Source organism: Achroia grisella, unplaced genomic scaffold (assembly GCF_030625045.1).
Source record: "Achroia grisella isolate CSIRO2021 unplaced genomic scaffold, CSIRO_AGI_Agris_v1 utg516, whole genome shotgun sequence".
NCBI classification, from domain to species: Eukaryota; Metazoa; Arthropoda; class Insecta; order Lepidoptera; family Pyralidae; genus Achroia; species Achroia grisella.
In genome coordinates this window covers 220046-242445 of record NW_026712909.1, presented here as the reverse complement: position 1 = coordinate 242445, position 22400 = coordinate 220046, and the positions used below count along the sequence as shown (strand labels likewise).

Sequence of the window (22400 nt, the reverse complement as noted above, 5' to 3'; positions counted from 1 at the left end):
TGGTGACTCAACATAATAATAACCCTGGGCAATTCATACAGCACCGTGTAGACCCAAGATAAGAAGAGCTTGTGTTATGAAAACTAGACAACTGATAAAAATAGACACACTTTGTAAATACATGCAGTCATAATATACATAGAAAACTCCCAGACCTATACAAACATTTATACTCATAAATATATGTTTGTACCATGCGAGAACTCGAACCCAAGACCATCAGAGGTAAAGCGGTATGCCAACGCGCTAGACCACTGAGGCAGTCGCGGATAATTGTTAGTTCGCATTTCAATGAAGAGTATTTGCAGCTAGTATAGAAGCCTGCTCCAACCAACGATTCAGAAGTGTACCCCAAATTGAGCCTATTATTATAAAATCTATTTTTATATCATAAATATTTCCAGTATATGATTTTGTTTAGTGAAAACTGCTACAAGATATACGATTATACGATTTTGTGTCATTTCATTATTTCTGTACCTGTCCCAAATATTTAGTAAACAAGTTAGTCAAAATGTATAAGAAATTATATTAAATACGTTACAAGATATAAATTACTAAATGTTTATTTTCAAATATGGCCATAACTTCAATACACATAAATAAATAAAACATTTAACATAAGTAATATTTTTCAATAATTATGAAATCTTGGTACATGGTACCAAAATAATTCATACAAAGTAACAATAAATTTAATAGGAAAATTTAACCTAATAATTATATTTTATATTATATGTAATAAATTTTTATTTGTGAACAAGTGGAGTCTATTAGAGGATTCACTGGATGGGATCAGTACGTAACAGTAACAGGGACAAGGAACCCAGGAAAATGTTATATTCTTATACTATATATTGTTAATACAATAGTCAATAGAATAGTTAATAAAAATACACAATGAAATACATTTTGTACATCCTTAATGTCTAAACTTAATTTATCTTCGTTAAATATAGCCATCCACTTCTTAGAAGTGTGTGACGTAAACAATTGAAAATATACAATTTACATGTATAAATGCCTATTCATTATTAACACGACCACAAAACCGATCGGCATGTTTGGCACAGTCAGTTTTTATACATTTGTTATAATTTTCTGTCTGAATAGTCATGCGTATGGTTTACTCAGTCGAAACACCCAACCTAGCATTGTTAAGCTCGGATGTATGAAATCAATTTTTTCGCAAAAATCGACAATAATCCAAACATGAACAGATTCTTATTATTTTATGCGACACAGCAACATATTTGTGAGATACAAATACTGAGATCAGTGCAGCGGCGGGCGTGGCAACTGAGCTTCGCTTGGTCTGTATCGCGCTAAAATGATTGCGCACATCGTTTGCGCGTCCGTTTCTTCTGGGTACGCCGCCATCGCTTCCGCCACTTGGATCTCAGGGAATATGCCTGCGAGATGGAAATGCATACGCCGTCTCGCATCCCAATGTTGTAATGCTCCTTCTGAGGCACAAGGGGACAGATGCGCACCAGCGGCGCCTACCGCTCCCACTGGCGCAGACGCAACTCTAGAAGCTGCCGCATGAGTGAGCCGCGGATCGCATGCTGGATTAAGTGTGAGTTGACGAGCTAATTTACGATGTGTATTCGTGTCTGGTGGCGACATTGGCTGTGGTATTAGTGGTTGGGACGGCCCAGCGAGTTGCATTTGTGCACGTTCGAAATGCGTCGCAAGTGCAGCGTCCGCTAAACGCGGTGTTGCAGAGTGGGCCCTTGCCAGTGGTCGTTTTGTATCGACGGGCCGGCCATCCGGAGGTAAGCTGAGCGTGTGTAAGTCGCGCGCACGCAATGCACGGGCTCTTTCAGATAATTTCTCGGCAACAGATTTATGCGGTCGCCCAGCGCGTTCGGGGTGGTGGAACTTACATTTGTTTCCGTATGTGCACTTTCGACCGTATGGGCAGGCCGGTGGTGGGTCGGCACGTGATGGAGGCGCACGAAGGAATGCATCGAGGGTAGGACCTGATCTCCCCAGTGGATCGTCAGGTGGCATGAATCGATCATTGACGAACGAATACATAAGCAGTCGCTCCTCGACGACTTTGCGAAAGTCTGGGTTCTCCGTTGCTAGATCCCGATAGTTATCATTGGAGACAACGATGCCATCGGTTTCTGCCGCAAGTCGTAGTATATACCTGTCGTCGTAGCACACGAGCCGCTTGCCGCCGACCAGTCGACTGGGCGTGTAGATGAGGACACGGTCGCGTTCGAGTCGCTCCAATGCGTCGCGGTCCGCAACCGGGTTGTCAGGCCGCGATGATTCTTTGCGCCATTTGGGCACAAATACTATGATGTCTTTGTGGCCACGAGCGCGAAACCAGTCGACGCATATTTCGATTCCACGGGATGAAAATACCTCCTTGTTGCCATGGCTAAAAAAATATTACCATTATATTTGAGCAATGGGTATTATATAATTATTAGAGGATTTAATAAAAATAGACCTTAGGATGGGCATAATTTAGATATTTAGACAAACTATATTGCTCAGATGTAATACAGCCATATGTCTATCTGTATCTGTTTGTTTAATTTTACCAAAACATACTTTTTTATTTGAATGGAATGACAATCAATCTGAAGCCCACCCGATGGTAAGTGGTTACCGTAGCCTATATATATATATATGAACAGCACTATAAATATTATATAATATAAGACACCCGTGGTACCACTGCGTTGCTATTTCGGAGAACTATGATGCCGTGCCTCCGTATCCTATAATTTCACTGCCTTTTTTTATACAACCAATAGAAATTTCAGGACCTTTAGAATACCACTCTACATAATAAACTAAACTTAGCTACTAAAATACGTGAGACAGAGATATCACGCAGTCTTAAGATTTTCTGACTGGCTATTCGCCGGACACCAAGTGCCTCGGGACGAACCAGTTTGCCCCGGCATCGACACCGGGGGCAACAACCCCCGAGTGGCTGGATCAAAGCCTCTTAGGGCAAGTATAAAATGAAAACAACTTAACCTAACTTACAAAAGTAGTGAAATTGCAAGTATTTAAAAAAAGTAAAGTAAAAGTAAACTGTAAAAGATTGACAATGATAGATTACCTCATAGCGACATTACTGCCATCAATGACGATTTGCCTGAGTGGTTCACGGTTAGGTTGAGGATCGGGATCCGTCGGAGGCGGCGGGGACAGCGTCCGAGCCGGCTGCTTGGCTGCTAATTTTATCAACTCTGCTAGTAACTCATTGCGAGGGGGATCGGGGCCCAATCGTTGCAATGCCGTCTTAGCCTGCCATTCTGAGTAACCCAACTTCACTGCGAATTCAATCTTCGCCTGCAATAAATTGAAATCAAATCATATTGACAATTTATATTTTTTTCAATATCTTACATAATATCCCTTATTGTAGAAACTGGTCAGTGACAGTTGGTGTATTGTACATATACCTCGTTTAATTGACAATTGAAAAATGAAAGAAACCGGAAACATGGTTTCTTTATTATTATTTAACTAAATAAAAATAAGAAAAAACTTTAAATTTGGAAAGAATAGTGTTGAGAAATGAGTGTGTATATATGTATGGTTGTTTGTAGACAGTTAGTTTGTTTTTATTTTATTAACTTCAATTATTCTGGCTATAGATATGATAATTTAAGATTAAAGTATTTTGTTTGAAAATGTCAACCAAAAAAAAACTGCGTTTAAAATGTGAAATAGACAGCTATCTTTGTATCACATACTGACATGTCAGTCATTAGTCGACATTTTTCCTTATGTACAAATACTGGAAGAAGCAAAGGTCACAATTGGATGCGGCTACAGCCGTTAACGTCACAACTTTGTTTCGATATTGTAACAGTTTGAACTTTATATGTTATAAGATAAATAAAGAATTGCAAATGACGTAGTCTTAGAGTAACAAACAAAAAAATATAACCTAATTAAGGCGAACACGCTCCTATACTAAATCCGGCAAAAATATTATAGAGCCATTTGACGGCCTCGGTAGTCTAATAGTTTAGCATAGTGCTTTACTTCCGATGGTCGGTAGAAACGTTTGTATTCATTATTATTGGGTCTGGGTGTTTTCTCTATACATTATGTATGTATTTACAAGAAATGTATCTAAGTATATCTATTAATTGTCTAGTAGCTATAACACAAACGCCCCTTAGTTTAGGACAAGATGGTGCTGTGTGAGTTGTCTAGGGATATTATTATTATTACATTTATAAAAAAAAAATAATGTTATTAAAATGTTGAATAACTAGCCAATTTAGTGCACAGCATTTTGGGAATTCTGTTACTGCTGCGCAGTTTGTGCAATAGAGGCTATTCGATTGAGTCTGATAGCATACACATTTTGGGAATTCTGTTACTGCTGCGCAGTTTGTGCAATAGGGGCTATTCGATTGAGTCTGATAGCATACAGGTCATCAGTAGATCCTAATTCAAACATACTGGGTACTGGGTACTGGCACTACAGAAGCACGACAAACGGAACAACATTTTGAAAACATTGTTTTTATACAATCTGAGTACCTTTTGCGTATAGTTAACCCGCAAGCTTCTCGTATATAAATATTGACAATAAATTGACTGAAGTCATATCCGTCAGGCGGGAGTTAGCCTTCAGGCACTCCATAAGTCCTTCCGCCGGTTTGGAGTGCCATCTGCACATCTGGACCTACCGTCTGGTGAAGCAGTAAACCCAGCTGCGGCTAAGGGAAAAAAAAATTAAAGACAAACAACTTGATGGACATTTACCTGATTAGGTTGCGGGGATGCAGGCGTCAGGGTGACATATTCAGCAAACTCCGCTGCGAGCGTGTCCGACGGTGTGCGAGAGGCGGCTCTGTGAGCGCCCTCCTCCTCACACTCAGAGTCGTAACTCGAGTCTTCGCCGCGTTCGCCCGCCCATCCCAGCGATGATTCCACATATTTCTACAAAAAAAAATATTTTATTGAATATTTTTTTTCTTTATAGTTCGGAAATAGATGCTAGGTGGTAATCATCTATATACAGACAACGTAATGCGTTTCTCCAGAATTATTGAAGGACCATATCATGCCTCTCATCCTTATTTTCATTGCCTTATTTCGACCTTTAATGAAAACATAACTTAAAAGCAAGCTGCTTTACAGTTAAAAGGTAACCATTATGTAAGTGCTATATATTTTTAACAGTTCTACCGTCCATTTTGAATGCATACTCAGTCAAAACAATGACCAAAAGACTTGCCTTTGCTCTTTTAAACAAATGTTGACATTACATTCAAGTTTTTATGTGAATACAATGTACCAAACAGCATTGCTGTTTAGTATAATAGAAATACTATAATAATAATTTCAAGAATCCTAATATATTTTAGTTCTTATATCTATCTTCTCATTGATACAGCAACGTCCCGCGTATTACATCGTACATAGAATCGTAGTAAAACGTACGCTATAGAGATGTAACCAATACGTACAATAACATCTTAATGAGTTGACATAAACATTTTTAAAATTTGCTTAAACGATGTATATTGATTAATAATATATTTGACGTTTCACACAAACAGCGCCGCCTGAGGACAGGGTCATCAGGGCGCCGAAGCGGATCTACAGATGATCATTGACCTTTAGCGTGTGCGCAACTTTAGAGCATACCGGTTGTAATTCATTATTTCACTAATTTTGACAAGACTATTTGCAATTTTACGTCCGAAAGTTACTATTAACGACCTGTATACAAAACCACAGCTTTAAGCAAACAAGCCCTCGATCCACCTCCTGGATGGATGGCCGTTTATACACATATATCTATTTTTTTTTACCCTTGGCAAAACCTCAAGGGCTTATAATATTACTAGCTGGCACAGCAAAGTTGATTTGCTATATAAATAAATATCGCTATTAGAAAATAGGGGTTTGTGCTAGAAGGGTGAAAATTTGGGGTTGTATGTATTTTTTAAGGATAAATGAAGCAAATTTGACAAAATAAAAAAATAAATGTTAGGGGTGGACAACCTTACTTAGAGATATGAAAAATAGAAAATAATATGAATATAAAATTTCATAAATATCGATAAAGCCGTTTCGGAGGAGTATGATAACTAACATTGTGTCACGAGAATTGTATATTTAAGATATTTGGATATCTTAGTATTTGGATACAACTTACACTTAAATGATCATTAAACCGTATTTCCCATATCGTGGTCACTCTAACTAAAACAGCCTTTGCCTAACAGCATATTAAATCGGTTGATAGTTTTTGTAGACATATTTTTATTTCTGATGTCGTATGTTTCAATCTAAATATTGCCTAGTCATAGTTCATATCCGCCTACCGTGTAAGGAGAGAACGACTAATCTGGGTATGTTATTACATTCAAAGTTCCAAGTTGCTACGTACCAGAAAAGTTAAATTAAAAGTAGTAAAAATCTAATTGATGAACTTATGTTAAAATTTATTTTTGTTGTTTTTAAATATTTCCATTATAATATATGATTATAATATATAAATATTCACAAGCACGAGGAAGGTTAGAAGAACGTTAGTGGTTCCGCTCATCCACTTCTTATAAAGTTATAAAAAAATATATAAAAGAAATCGAAAGATTACATAATTTACCTTTTTAAAAATGTTGTTTTACCGCGTTGTTTAATTAAACCATAAGCAAATCGTAGTAGGTATCATGAAAAACAACAATATTCCTATTGCCGAGAAAACACATCATTTATCGTTTTCTGAATTTTATTTGCCTTAATACCTACAAAAGGACAAAAAGAATTAATGAAACTCGTTAAAGCACTAGAAAACACCGTACGTATTTTAAATATTAGTGGATTAATAGACATATTTAAAACACTCATACAATCAATAACATTTCAGAGATACGGGAAAATATTGGATTTTAAACATTGTTGAAATAGTGAATTTGATATATGATTAAAAATTAAGAGTATGACATTTCAGCATTGACCTCAATCGTGCAATAGATAAGTCAGTAGGTTTATGGCTATGATGATGGGAGCGTACATCCGGGCGCAAGGCACGGAAAGGCCCCGCCCACTACACCTACCAACAGCGCAGCCGGATGTGACTTTCTAAAAAATATGGTGCGCGCAAAACACCATCCACTCGTCCGCGCCGGTGCAATGGTGAACGAAAACAAATTTAATTTAGACTAGCAACTCGTCCCGGCTTTGTACGCCTGCAACGTACATAGATAACTTTTTTTTTTTTTCAAAATAAAACACTATCAAATATAATCCCATTATAAGGGAGTATATTTGATAGTGTTTTATTTTGAAGAAAAAAAAGTTCTATAGTAGAATAGAAATAATAATATAGAAATATTTTTTAAATCAGTTATTATTTTTGAGTTTATTTATTAAAATGAAAATAATAAGTGTTGCTCTTAGTTGTATTTTGAATTTCTCGTATCTGTCAGTGATTCTAGCTAATAGAGATAAAGATAATAAGATTATTTATAAAACCAGGCACTCTATATAACCTGTTATTGCAAACTTAGCCATAAACACGGCTAATTAAGGTTTACATTTGTTAAATACTGCACCGCATACCACCACATTAAACTGCATGCATTGAGATCTCACAAAACTACCGAAATAGTTTTTGGATTAGACAAATCTAATAAAAAAATGGCCACTGCTAATCTCATATCATTCGACTTTCACCCCGGATTTTCGAATATGATTGATACGAGTGACTGTTTTCCTCTTGCTTTGTGTTACAACTCGAGTAAATCGTCATGAATTTAACATCGACGTGGTATTTGAGATTTCACGCATTTAATCCTGAGTAATAACTAGTTGTGAAATAAGTTTATATTTCTGAATGATATTACGTTTACCTAAAATTTTACGTATTTATGTGGTGACGAAAAAGCATTAATGGATCTTATTAACTGAAATATGATTTCATTATGCAGATACAAAATTGTAATAATCTAAAATACACATATACAATATACTTTGTCCAAGATTAACATGCATTACATCTCGATCTACAGTAGTAACGAAAACGGCAAATGATGACGAGCTTTACCTGAATACAATTAAGCAAACGTTCTTACTGGCTTTAACTCATAGGACTTCTTGAAAAATAATAATTTCTGAAGTCGTATAAGGCAATCCTTTAATGTTAACGGTACGAAAAAATAATATAAATATCGTTCTGCCACTTAAGACTAATTCGGTACAGTAAAATAATTCTGCACAGTATAACCACAAGAGTAAATAAATATTATATGCAGCATTAGACTAGTGCTACAACCATTGACCCGTTAGCACATTTACCGTAAACAAAATCACGGGCTTGAAATTGTAAAGAAAATCACACATTATACGAGCATACTCGCTCTATCTTCGCTTTATTTTCAAGATGTTTTTACATCTGGTAACCGATAAACAAAACATCTTGGCCGCATTGTGTCTAATAACTGAAACGAGTGCGATTTCCTCATGACTAGCATTAGCAACTATTTTGGTTCAAAAAAAAACCCATTGGAATCGCCCGCTTTATTATCTACGCTCGTTTACGTTTGGTGATCCATTTGTTTACGTTTTTTCCTGGTCGCTTTTCCTGCGTGTCTTTAACGAAAACAATGAAAAAGGTAAAATGCGGAACGAAGAAAAATTAAGAATGCCATTGATGAATTAATCGGCAATGATTTGGCCTTTTGAAAAAACCCTATTACTTATTGGTGTATTTTGTCTAATGAGTTTTTAATAATAATAGAATGTCGCTAATTGTTAATATTCATAGTGACCTAGTTTTTATATAGAGGCCGAAAGAATTCGATTGGTACATTTTTGTCATTAGATGTTTGATATATGTATGTGTATAACTGATTTAGAAGGTCTTATTGCATCAGTAGTATTATAGAACGTAGGACGCTTATTGGTAAGTTCCGCTTTCTGTTAAACATGTATAAATATCGAAGTTGTTTGCTAAATCTACGAGTTTGGTTAACGTCACCGAATTATAATTTTATTTTGTTCTTATTATGGAGCAAGCAATTAAAATGGAAATTGAATAGTAATCTACAAATATATGAATGAAATATTTGAATAGCACATTAATTCTAAATTGTAATGATTAATATTGTAATGGTAACTACGTCACGACGTTAATTTCCTCCGTGGGTGTGTAGAATAAACAATTATTATTCAAAAGTGATTAATTAACTTGCTTTAAATATACATTAATTCTATTCTATTTTTTACTTTCAACCATTCAAGTATTTGAGAATTCCAATGCATCACAGTACTATTTATACGCGAAACTAGTAGAGAGTAGTAATACACAATTATAGAAAAGAAGCAACCATAAGACTGATAAACATTTACATTTAATCTCCGTCTGCCATTATAACTATTCTTCACACACCTCAAGCGAAAGCAATACGATTTGGTAACTCACAAGTGTGTGCACGTGAATAGAAAATTGATATATCTCATAATTATGAGATCCGCATTCAAACAAACAGTTGTCTTAGTATTGAATAATACACTACTTTTAGCACTGCATTTACTATCACATGTAATACTGGTTTGAATTAATTATACAAATAATAATAACAGAATATACATACAAAGGATCATTTGAAAGAGGTATCAGAAAGATCAAATCATTCTTGAATCGGATCAAACATTTTTTAAATTGGGGTTATACACACGTTACATCCATTGATCGGGCTTGATTTTGAGGGATGTTTATTTTGATAATGGAATTTTACGACTCGTTTTTGTAATTGATCTAACTGCAAGGTTTCTTTAAAAACCGGTTAGCCCGTGTTCTTTTTAGATCAATCCAAACAATCCTACAATATAACAGTATTTCACATTAAACGCTTCATTTTACAGATTTTTATAGAGACCTGTCTAAAAGATACTTTTTTGTATAAATCCTTTTAGCTCGCTGTATAGCTAGAGCTAAATTGTAAAATTTAATGAATATAGTAGTTTAAGACACGAGCGCAATGCAGTTGGTAATCAGCATTTTCCGTCTATTTACTGTGAATCTGAAAGTACATAGAGTACAACAAACTCGTGGCTTTTCCCTTGAAATCATGGTAATTTGTAATGTTTAAATGTTAAACCGTGACTATTCCAATATACAGTCAAAGTCATCGCACAAGCAACAAGACACTATTGTTAATATCCGGTAGATTACGGTTATCAAGCAGTCTTATCGTATGTTTAAGATATATAGACATATGTGTATATATTTTTTTCAATTTGGCTGGAGATACGTAATTATGCTAAAATGTACGTGTCTTGGAGGTTATTGTGTAAAGATAACCTATATATGATAATGTCAACATACCGTCTGATTTCAAACTGTTACTGGATCGCTGTGAATATTTTTTATACGGTAAATAAAAAAAAACATGCGTCATTATGCTATAATATATGTAAAGGGTTATTTTCGCTGCGTGAGAGAATTCGCAATGATAAGAATTATACAAGAGCCATAAACATTCTTACAGAATTAAAAAAAATCGGTGTCAAGTTCTTTATTCGGGATAAATACCGAAAATACTTGATCAATTTTTATGAAATGTACGGTGTGTAACGCATGACAAAATTAACAGATAGTTTTTGCTCTAAAATGTTGGAACTACTGAGATGATAATAATAATTTCGTTAATAGGTGTAACAAATATTGTAAAACACTGTTTCACTAATACCAGATTCAAATATTACTTCGATACAGTAGTGTCTGTTCTTATTTGAACAAGGATGATTGATCGAGAGCGAATTACTTCTCAGTTCTTTCTAATTTGGTTTACAGCTTTATTGGAAAGGATTTTGAAAATCATGTCACATCACAAACCGTACTACTAAACAATGTAACAGTGATTGTTTTATTTTCAGTATCTTTAACGTAATAAATTGAAATAGTGCTGGGCGACTGATAACGTCTGCTGTATGGATACAATTAGTTTGGTTCCGTCAAGAGAAATTCTATCACGTCTGTTGAAGAGATAACAGTGGCCAATAGGGTTGCAGGATTGGATCGACGTCGACACGCGCCACCTCGTTCGATATGTCGTCATCATCGAACAGGATACAAGCACGCAACACACATTATGTACATACACACAAAATCATACACACACCGGACACAAGTGAACACTCAATAAAACCATGTACACAATGGAATTCAGATTAAGATAATCAAAGTGTACTCGTAATCCATACAAATGGTTGTGATTTTTATGGAATTAAACCTTGATCTCTAAACCTTGATTCTTCAGTAGTCTGAAGTAGACACTACTGCATCGTTAGCTGCAGTGTACTGAGCCCATCAAATGTACTATTGTATCTGTATCTGTGGTTTGTATTAAAGTTAAATAAGTAAAATAAATAATTATTTTTATTTATTTATTAGAAACCAACAGCGTTACAATATAATTTACATTAACGTATGTTGTAAAATTAAAGCTACTATAGGTTTCATTTAATTAACACAAAGTATGTAGTATTGGCTTGCGCTAAAAGTTATTAGTTATAGCGTCGACTTCTAAACTTAGAATGACGAAGAAAGTTCAACTTGTATAATTAGCTAGGTACACGTAATAGATATGTCCCGAGACGTATCTATTGTTAGCTTTAATAGCTATTGTTACCAAAATACATAAATAGATTTTATATAATTTTGCTCGATGTGTTTAGTCACGCATATAATAGGCACATAATTCAAACTTTTGAAATTATGTAATTATTTGTACTTGTACAAGGAAATAAATGCATACGATATAATATTTCCGACTACAAATATACATTATTTTGACAAGATACAACAATGTTTATAAATATACTATAGCTTGTATCATAAACGTAATATCTATATCTTGAAGCATTGTTGTAGAATTTGTTTGTATGAGTATATTTAGAAAGCTAAGTTCAGAATTTTTATGCACTTGTTAAAACTCTTGGTTTACGCACAACTAACAGAGACCCATTGCTTACCAGACTATTGAACTCAATTTACCAACAATAAATATAAATGCGCTTTACTGGCATCTCTATCGTCATTAGGGGCTCTGACTTTACGAATGCGCCGCACGCAAACAACCACAAATGCAGTCTGAGTCAATTGTAGTTTTTTTTTCTGAAGGCGGATATAATTTCCTGTAAATGTTTCAAGTTAATAATGTTCAACTATAGTGCGCATTAATTTAATTACATAGTTACGCGATAATTTGAAAATTAAATTAAAAACAATTGCACCAGAAATTATCATCCATAAGAAGATCACAGAGTTGTCAAAAATATTCATTTGCATGTATATTTCATTAGAATATGTACATCATTACGGAAATATATGAATATACACATTGATGGATTTCTCGGCGGTCAACATCTAATACATGAATAAAAATCATTAATTTAGGTATTGCTTTCAAATAAAATAAGTATATAAATGAAAACTATTTTTACTTTCTTTGCAAGAGAGTCCGAAATGGGGTATGTAATGTAAATGTATATATGCAGCAGCAGCGCTAGCCTTGGTACCCTTGCAAATGGGGTGCATTTGTACATTCAAAACCATTTTGCGGCGTAGTTCAACATTGATGAAAAAGTTTATCAAATTCAACTCTATCGATATTATTTAATTTTCTTCAAATGTAATGTTTGCTGTATAATAATGATAAAGTAGTATGCGCTCGTAATTTATTTAATTACGAAATATACTTAATTGGCAACAAAATATGTAGTTAAATTGGTTATTAAGTGATAACAATAAGCAGAGTGCAGATTTTGTTCTTAATAATAACTCGTAACTTTTTACAGTATAGAGATTGCAAATTGGCAGTAGGGCCAGTGCAATGTTTACATTGTAATGTTCTGATTGGATTTTTAAATACTGCATACTAGCTGTTGACTACGACTTGGCTTGCTTTTTTTAAGATAAAATATATTTTATATATGGCTTATGTCCGTCGTCGTGATAGTATCTATACGTAAAATATCATAAAGATCTGTTCAGTGTTCACACTTTTATACTAAAAAAGATAACAAACAAACCTAAAAGTCATCAAAATGTCATACTAACGCAGTATTGAGGATAAAATTGTTTTTGAAGGAAAGAAATATTTTCCGATTTCATTTTAGACAAACGGGACACGCTTTCGACAACAGACTACTAAGCATATTTACTAGATATGTATAAAGTAAACGTAAATTTTCTAATTTGAATATAAAACGAATTACATACAATAATTCTATAACTCATTATATAAAAAAAAATAAAGATTATGGAATATGTTAAATTTATAGCTTAGAGAAACGACATAAATGCACTGAATACTTGAATATGTTATATTATATGGTAGAAGACATTGTGATATTTGCTGTCGTTATGCAAATTCCGTGTTTCACAATTAGGTTGCAGAACCTCATTTCATTCTTGACTAGGCAATGTTATATTAACCATATGTTAATATTTTTAAAAAGTGGTACCACTAATGTGTTTTAACGAACTATACTGTTAGTATTACTACTTTTTACTTCACCGATTTAATACGTAAATGTTATTTCCATGCATTTTTATGAGATGGATAACAGACTACCTTACGCATGGTCCGATGGTATAAGTGGCAAACATAGCCTAGGCAGTACATGTATACATATCATGTGACCCTCATGTTTGCAACGCATGGGGACTGGCACGTATTTGACTTCCATATCTTTTATCCTTATTCGATTAATTATATAGAGATGAAACGGATATACCCACGACAGATGTCTTGTACAAAATCTAACTCGGGGATTACCCCGATTTTAGTACTGATGCCGTGACGATCTCGGTATTCTAGAGGTTTTGCACACTATCTTACTTTCCAATTGTTGCGAGTTCGATTCCTCACACAGTAAAAACTTTGCATTCACGATTGTTTATATTGGTCTGGGTGATTCCTATGCACAGGTATAATATATATAAAAACATATATCAGTGTTCTAGTACCCATAACACAAGCTCACTTAGCTTTGAACTAGATGGCGCTGTGTGAATTGGACAGGAAAAGAAAAGAAAAGGAAGAAAAGTTGTAGACATATCGACTTCTACTACTAATAGTTCTACTTTGAACAAGAAAATTAGAAACAGGTAATAGAATCTATTTGGTAAATATCAATATAAAAATATCACTGAAATTAAGTACCTCAACATCTTATTGTAATTAATATGAATAATATGATAGGTAGGTTATTAAACATGAATTAGACGCCAAACAGGATGTAGCTAGCATGTTTTATGTCAAACGACAAAAGATAAAAAAACTTTGGTTGATAAAATATGTACAGTGTGTGCACCTAGTTATAATTTCATATGATTACATACATAGATACCTATATCTACATAAATATGGGGTATATATATTTCTTTAATAATAAAAATATATTTATGTGCGTACATTTATATGTATCTCTTAACACATCACATAATTGTTATAAGTGTAAACGATTTTGTATTAAGTCGTAAAACAATAAAAAACATCAAGTAATATTTTTAACTGAAAATTATATTAATTAAATGAATGGTATTTATAGAGTTCCGAACCAAGGAACAACTGTGCATATAATAAAGTATAAATAATAACTATAATCACTTTGAAATGTTTTAAATAACTTGTTTCCCACGTCTTATTAGAAATTTTAGGACAATTGAAATCGGTATTGTATTCCCATATCCAAAATGTACAATATAAATAATAGTGAAATTAATTTCTTTAATTCCAAAATTATTTTGTTACAACATAAAATAATTACTGTCGATAAATGCTTGCCGCAACATATATTTATATACATGGATAAACATGACGTACAATAATAGGTACTATATTATACCTAATAACTTCCATAGACAGTATGGTAAAGTCTAACAGTGGTGTACAATATAAATAAACACAGTAGCGTTTATTTATACCTACTTTATTATATGCAAACAACATGTTATATAATATTCTAAAAAGGCAGAATAGTGACTTACAAAACGCGGGCATTATACTATGGGAGCTCTTATGAGTTTTTATACATAGTATAGTAATATACTAGTGTTATTAGTTGTGATGTAGTTGAGTGTCATGAGTCAGCCATTACTTAAATTTCCAGACAGGCGGCGGCGTAGTGGGATGGGTCATTGGGCTTCCTAAAATATGATTGAGCGCAAAGACGGATAGCTCACTCGTGTTACTTGTAAACGGGTGCTGCTTGTAGGGACTCTGCTTGCAGACTCACACATGAGGAATGAGAATGAAACTTGCATGTTGCTCTGTTAAATAAATGCTATCAGCATTGCCTTTTTATGATTATGTGTGAATACAAACTGCCAAACAATACAAATTTAAGTTTCTTGCTCATTCTTCTTGTGAGTCTGTTTTCCGAAATAGTGGTAGAATAAAAAATGAACTATGCAAGTGTTTGTTTCTAATTATCCGCATTTTTAGAACAACGTCTAAGTCGACTAGACGGATCTTAATGAGGTTGTTATTAGGTAGATATGTTTTAATTGTAGGTATGCTATCATAAACTTCATAAACTATCGAAACGAAGATTGTTATTCTGGACTAATAGCCCCATCGCTAACAAGGTACCATGTTAGTTTGACCTACACGCGGTTCTTCTAGAAACTATCATGATAAATTCCAGGTGAATTTGCCATGGCTGAGTAACCTGACCTTATACTCATCGTATCCTCCTGCTCCACTGGTGCCCCTCCAACGTAAACCGCAGGCGGGTGAACCATTCCATTAACATCCATTACAAAAAGTACATTATATCGGTCGTAAATTTATTACACAAAGTTCAAAGGATCACTGCTGGCTTGCTCGATGCCCAATTGCTTGCCTATTGAGACTATTGACATTATTTACATCAGAGTATAATCATACCGGATACAGCTGATACATTTCAAGCAACAGTGGAAGGTTGCTCAACCACTCTTTTAATCAAACTAAATACCTACCTATTTAACTCGTTACAATTCCATACAAAAAGTCTCTTCTAAATTAATACATAAATTCTAAAACTAATAATAATAAAAATTGTATGGAATTGTAACGAGTTAAATAGGTATTTAATTTGATTAAAAAAGTGGCTGAGCAAGCTTCGTGTATAACTTTCTTGAAAAGATAAGCGTTGTCATGCGGACCTTTCTTGTTGACCAGCTGTGCTCGCGGCTTTGTCCGAGTCACCGTCATACACTGATTCATCGGGTATAAAAAAAATCATTGTCTACCCAAATACTGTATGTCATTGAAAAGTCGACCCGTCAAAACATCACACGTAATCATTATAATAAACAAATTCAATTTCATGTTTATAATTATCTAAGCCCGGATTTTGTAAGCGTGGTGATTTGGAATAACTTTCTGTTTGTGATCCGATTGTAATGAAACTAATACTAAATGGTACAGGAAGTTTGCCACAATAGGTATTGAATTAGTTTTTACAAATGTATTCAGATGTAAAAACTGAATTCAAATCAGTTGATCCGTTTCTGCGAGTGCGACACAAACGCACAAACAAACAAAAATTCAAACTAACAAAAGTTATTTCTTCTCTATAATGTAAGTGCGTGAGTGTACTAATTGTTATTTTTTTTATATTGAATGTATAATGAATATATATTGGTAAAGAACTAAGGATATGCGTTAATCGTCACTACTTTACAGCATATAAATGTGGATGGTTATAAGGGTAGAGGAAGACCGAAAAAGAGATGATGGACTGTGTGAAAGATGATATGGTGAGAAAGGGAGTAAATAACGGGATGATTGCGAACAGGGATGAATGGAAGAGAAAAACATTACGCCGACCCCAAATAAATGGGATAAGGAAGAAGCAGATGATTTAAATTATTCTTTTTCATTTAAAGTTTCAATAAAAATGTACACAGAAGTATTATAAAAGTATTATTATTTTAAACGGCGTGGTTAATTTAATTGACTTATAGAAAAGGAGGCAATTCTAGCTTCTAATTTTGAAAAATGTCATTTTTTCTATTTAATCGACGATATATGTTATTCTGATGTGTAAGCTTCATTAATGTAAAGTTTCATTAAAATCCGTTCAGTATTTTTTGCGTGAAAGTGTAACAAATGTTTATAATATTAATAAAATTAGGCACTGGTTTTTAACAATTAACAAATTAAAAATAATATCAGTTTTTTTAATTAGTGTGGTAAATCAGCTGACGACCCATGTGATGGAAATGGAAAGCATGTTTTAATTATCATATTTTTTTATTCTACCACTCATTCGGAACACAGATAGACAAACTTTTTTTGTAAATAGTTACTTGAGTAACAAGGAAATGAACTTTGAAAAAGGTCGACGACAATAGATATATGTAGGTCAAAGTGCCTAAAACATCTGGCAATAGACCAAACCCCTTATTAAAAAAAATAACAAATACAAAAACAGACAACTCCCTACAAGCAGCAATCGTTCATAAGTATAACGTAAAGGACTAAGATGTTATGCCTCGGTACCCTGTAATTTCACTGCCTGTCAGCTGGAATTTCCACACATGGGCACTTATAAACTTCTCACAGTTTTTACAAATGTACATAATAACATAACAACAATGACGTATTTATAGATTGACCGTTTGTTTACTTGCGATACATCCGTGAATGCGTAACCTTCACGTGTCTTCAAGACATACATACAGATACGTCCATAATTATATTATTATAAAAGTACGCATGAGAATAATAATGCATTTAGCTAATCACATCACTAGCGCAATGATTAGACACAAGATTCATCTAAATATCAATATAAATTTCTCATTATGTTCTAATTAAGTTCGATAAATTACTTACACAAGTCATTAGTAGTATTAATTTTTAATTTAGTAGTTATACAAATTTTAAAATATTTTGTACTTGTATGTGTGGGTACGTTAAAAGAATTAGGAAGGATATTGACTAACTGCCGTAGGTAGGCCCAGTACTATAAAATTATTGTTTAATCTAAAGGGTTAATTCTTGTGTTTTGTAGGAAAATTTTAAATAATCACATTACAAAATAAACGGTACGTTTCGAAGAATTTTCCAATCGGTTTAAAAACGGCTCATAAATCAATAGAGATCAAAGGTGTAATGCAATTATCATCATAGAATTCTTAGAATAAAAACTGAATTTCTATCTAATGATCTAAACTATTAAATTCAAATCCGTGATCAGATGTCTTGGATAACGAATGAATGTAAATCACTGTTGTGTTCTCGGCAGCGAAGTGAAAGTTTGCCATGATATCCGCGCGGTGCCGGACCTGCGACACTTACGTACAGACAGACGACAGATGAACATATACACATTAATTAAACCTTTCTACTACTTTCACAACACGATGCAAAAACAACAATATCAACAACCACGCACAAAACCGATACCGCACGATGACTGCATTCTACGAGAATAACAATGTCTCCTTTTTCAATTCAATTATTATATTAACTGGGTACTATCTAGGCGACATCACTTATAAAATATCACAGTATTACTATAATTTTTACTTCGTTTGCGATGTTTTGACATAACAATAAAGAGAGAATTCCTATATAAGAAAATCCGAAAGTAAAATTTCACTCACCCATACATAATTAAACTATATGAAGAATTCATTAAAAAAATCATACATTTTCATATGTACTGATACGCAAGCACTATCGGTGGTAATTAGCATACATGACGTTAACGAACCGGCTCTACTTCCGGGATCGTTATATCGGCCGAACGTGAATGAACATCACAATGCGATGTACATAAATGTATCAATGTGAAACTCGCGTGATGGGGCATCCGCGGGGGTAGTGCGTATCACCAGACGTTCTGTTCACCAGAGGGAATGATCGTCGCGCTCACCTGGCTAGTGTCAATCGCGAACATAATAGCGTGCTAGTGGGTGCGCGCGTCGCATTGCATCGCGCTCGTGTGCGGGCGCGACGTATTACGCGGTAAGACTACAGCCAACTACTGCCGACACCGAGAGCATGTGCCGAGTGCCGCATGCACACCTCCACGCACGGGCTGGCTCAGTGAAGGGGAAGCGGGGCACCGCGAGATCCGGGTTGTGCGCCCACTGCACCCGGCGGCCCCCAAACATACCGAACAATATTGACCTCTGGCATGTCGACCAAAACCATCTCCGTTGTCGTATTCGACGTGGACCAGATAAATGTAAAAAGTATAAACTAAATGCCTGATGTTTCATCCTGAATTTTCATTCGCAAGATATGAATAATTAGTGCATTTGCATAATTAATGACCAATAAGCAAACATGTCTATACAGTGAATTGAGCAATTCTCATTAAAATGTCACTTGGCAGAGTGATAGGCCAACTTGTTGGCCTCTTTGAAATATGATTGAATTCAAAGATCTCATGAAACTAAATTTATAAATTTAGGTACTTTACTTGTAGTCTATATCTCATTTTGATACTATTTTATATATTAAGATTTTTACGCAAATACAAAATATTGACACAATACCTTATCAGTATTATTCTTTTATTACCTACAATTAATTCAGATTTTTAAGTTTAGAGATAAGTATGGGAATGGATTATTTTACAATTTTTATCAATAATTTTAATTAATATAAATCTATGCTATAAAAATATAATTGGTCCTATATAAATATATCTTCTTAAAATACATGGTTTAAAGTTAGTTTTAAATATCAAGTTATTATTTCAAATGCAAAGAAAGCAAAATATGTCCATTTTTTTCATAGTATAAAATTATAAAATCTAAAACTATTCCAAATTTCACCATTAGGGACACTTCAGGACACTTCAGTATTGAAATAATAAAGCATTACCAAAATAAAGTGCTAAAGATTTAAACCAATGCTCCTCGGTACATAAAAAAGGAGGACTACATAGAAATCCTAACAGTACATGAAAAAATAAAATGTTCCTGTAAGACTTACAGGCAAAAACCACAGTAGCATACCAAACCATTAGCAGCAATTCTCTTGGACTACATATTCAGGGTGAAAAGGTCACCTCTAGCTATGATATAACACAGCAGATGTATATAAAAGGAGGACCATATTACTGGAATATTATTGTAAACTCAATGCAACTGATAACAAAAACAATCAAGTATGATATAAGCTAATTGGCTGATCCCAAATAGACATAGAGAAAAAATAAAAAAAAACAGAATGGACTCAGGCCGTCCATTACTATTTACAAGAGCCACTCGCCAACATGTCAAATATTATAATACACCATTATTTACTAGTCAGTAGTTTATCATGGCTTCAAGAAGAAACCAGATGGAGGCCCAAAAGTTTACTTCATATCATTTACTTCAACACACAGGTTTGCTTAATTATAACAATTACGTATTGAAAAATGTATAATTTAAATTATTATTTGCAAATAACAGCATTGAATGTAATTATTACGTAAACTTTATGCAATTGTTTTTTTCTCATTTCATTACTATCCACTTGCCTTTATTTTTTAAAGAAAGTAAATACTGTGTCAAAGCAATTAATTGATGATTATTAAAAGTGTAAACAACACATATTTGTACTATATATTTTATCAGTATCATATTGAATAACAGAAGATTAGATGTCTACATTTGTCATAATTAATGAATAAAAAAATATTTATTCTGATAAAAATCATATCAGATATTAAATCAACACAATTTTAAGTAAATACCATTCAGTATTGTAAAATAAAAGAAAAATTAATATGCTATTAAATGTTTATTAGAAAAATATTGATGGTTTTCTAACCTTCAAAATATTAAAACAAATAAGAAATACACTTGTAATTTAAAAAATGTAGACCTTATGATAACATGCACTACTTTATACAGACTAATATTGTAGTCAGTATTTTTTTATAATCATTACTATACTAATTAGAATGTGTGAACTAATAATATACTAAGTTCACATTACAAGGAATCATCAAGAAGTTAATGGGCATTGAATGTTACTACTATAAAGTATACCATTTGTTACATATTTAGTTTATGATAAAGCAACTTAACATTATTTCCTACTAAAATGTCCACTCCCAAAAAAGATTCTAACCTATACATAATACAACTGCATATTACAAAATATTCTAACTAATAATAAAAATATTTAGTATAAACCTATCTTAATAATTTCATATTGTTTTAGATCCATACATTCAAATAATGATTACATTATCAAATATATTAAAATAATTTTAATGTTTTATAAAATTATGTAGAAATTCATAATTTCATAAATCCTCACCACTATGAGATATTGCAAAAATTTTATTATGATATTAAAAATAAAACTATAGCTACATATATAAAAAACTGATAAATTCATGTACATTAGAGACAAGAAATTTGATAACCAATTATTCTGTACAGTAAAGTATTTTCACGAATAAGTAAACAAAGTGTTTGTATAACCAGATTTGAACAGGTTTCCTAGATCTGGCAAAACAATATTAGATTAGAACAATGTATAATTTTCATTCAAATAACAATTGTGTATTTAATAAATTTTTGAGACCGACCTGTATACGTCCAATTAATTCTCGTGGATTGTAGCTGCCATCAGCTGGATTCAAGTTAAATATGACGTTAAAGAGCACATAATCAGGTTTTTCTTTCGTGAGGCTGGATTTATTCTCAGATAAAGTGACACAGTAAAAAGTTTCTACTAAATTCAAATATTTGCTATAGAAATTTGCTACACAAGATCTTGGTACAGATATTAACAGATCTGTATCCTGAGACATTGCAAAATACTTTTTTTTATAGTTAACATTTAATTATAGTGAACTATAGAAATTAAATTGCATAATTTACACGAAAACACAAGTCAAACAAGTTACAATACCAAAAAAAACCTTGAATGACGCGAGATGCGAATTGCGTTGCGAACTTGCAATTGCGTATGAATGATTGACAGATAGACAGTGGACAAATGTTTACGTCATTTCATTTGTCATTACATGGCCACAGCGAATACAACTACCACAAGTAATAGAAACAATGTCATATTAATCTGTAAACTTATCATTGATACTTTAATTACACTCACTGGACAAGTAAACACTACGTTTTAATTACACTTAGTTTATAGGATCATATCTATAATCCTATAAACTACATTAATTAAACGTTCATGAATTTTAAAGAATTTATATACAATGTAAATCGAAGAAGCCAAGAAATAAAATGTCAATATAGGTACATATAAGGAAGACTACGCTTATAATGAAACAACAGTATTTAAACATTCTGTCTTATTCGCACAATTGCCAGTATCAATAAAACAAATGCTATGGTAGAAAATATGAACACAATGTTATGTGGGTACCTAAAAATATGTACTAGGTATTCACTAGGTAGGTAC

General features: G+C 33.3%; 1 protein-coding gene across 2 annotated transcripts; it reads right to left on the bottom strand.

The window, feature by feature from the left end:
• Positions 1-814: 814 nt before the first annotated feature.
• LOC131847186 (probable ribonuclease ZC3H12B) lies at positions 815-21786 on the bottom strand. 2 transcript variants are annotated; one of them, XM_059196668.1, is made up of 4 exons: positions 21556-21786; positions 4759-4935; positions 3092-3324; positions 815-2395 (listed from the first exon to the last, which is right to left on the bottom strand). In XM_059196668.1, the coding sequence occupies exons 1-4, from the start codon at positions 21778-21780 to the stop codon at positions 1276-1278; spliced, it is 1755 nt and encodes a 584-aa protein (XP_059052651.1). In that variant the 5' UTR covers positions 21781-21786; the 3' UTR covers positions 815-1275. The 2 variants fall into 2 exon arrangements, with proteins under 2 accessions (XP_059052651.1, XP_059052652.1); XM_059196669.1 differs by lacking the exon at positions 21556-21786 and adding an exon at positions 18892-19195.
• Positions 21787-22400: the final 614 nt, after the last annotated feature.

What these genes read in the sequence shown, in the direction of transcription:
- LOC131847186 (XM_059196668.1), bottom strand. Translation starts at nt 21,780, where the DNA reads ATGTCTCAGGATACAGATCTGTTAATATCTGTACCAAGATCTTGTGTA. An exon ending in AATTAATTGGACGTATACAG is followed by an intron (nt 4,936 to 21,555) that starts GTCGGTCTCAAA and finishes TTTTTTTTGTAG; the next exon opens with AAATATGTGGAATCATCGCT. An exon ending in CATCCCCGCAACCTAATCAG is followed by an intron (nt 3,325 to 4,758) that starts GTAAATGTCCAT and finishes AATTTATTGCAG; the next exon opens with GCGAAGATTGAATTCGCAGT.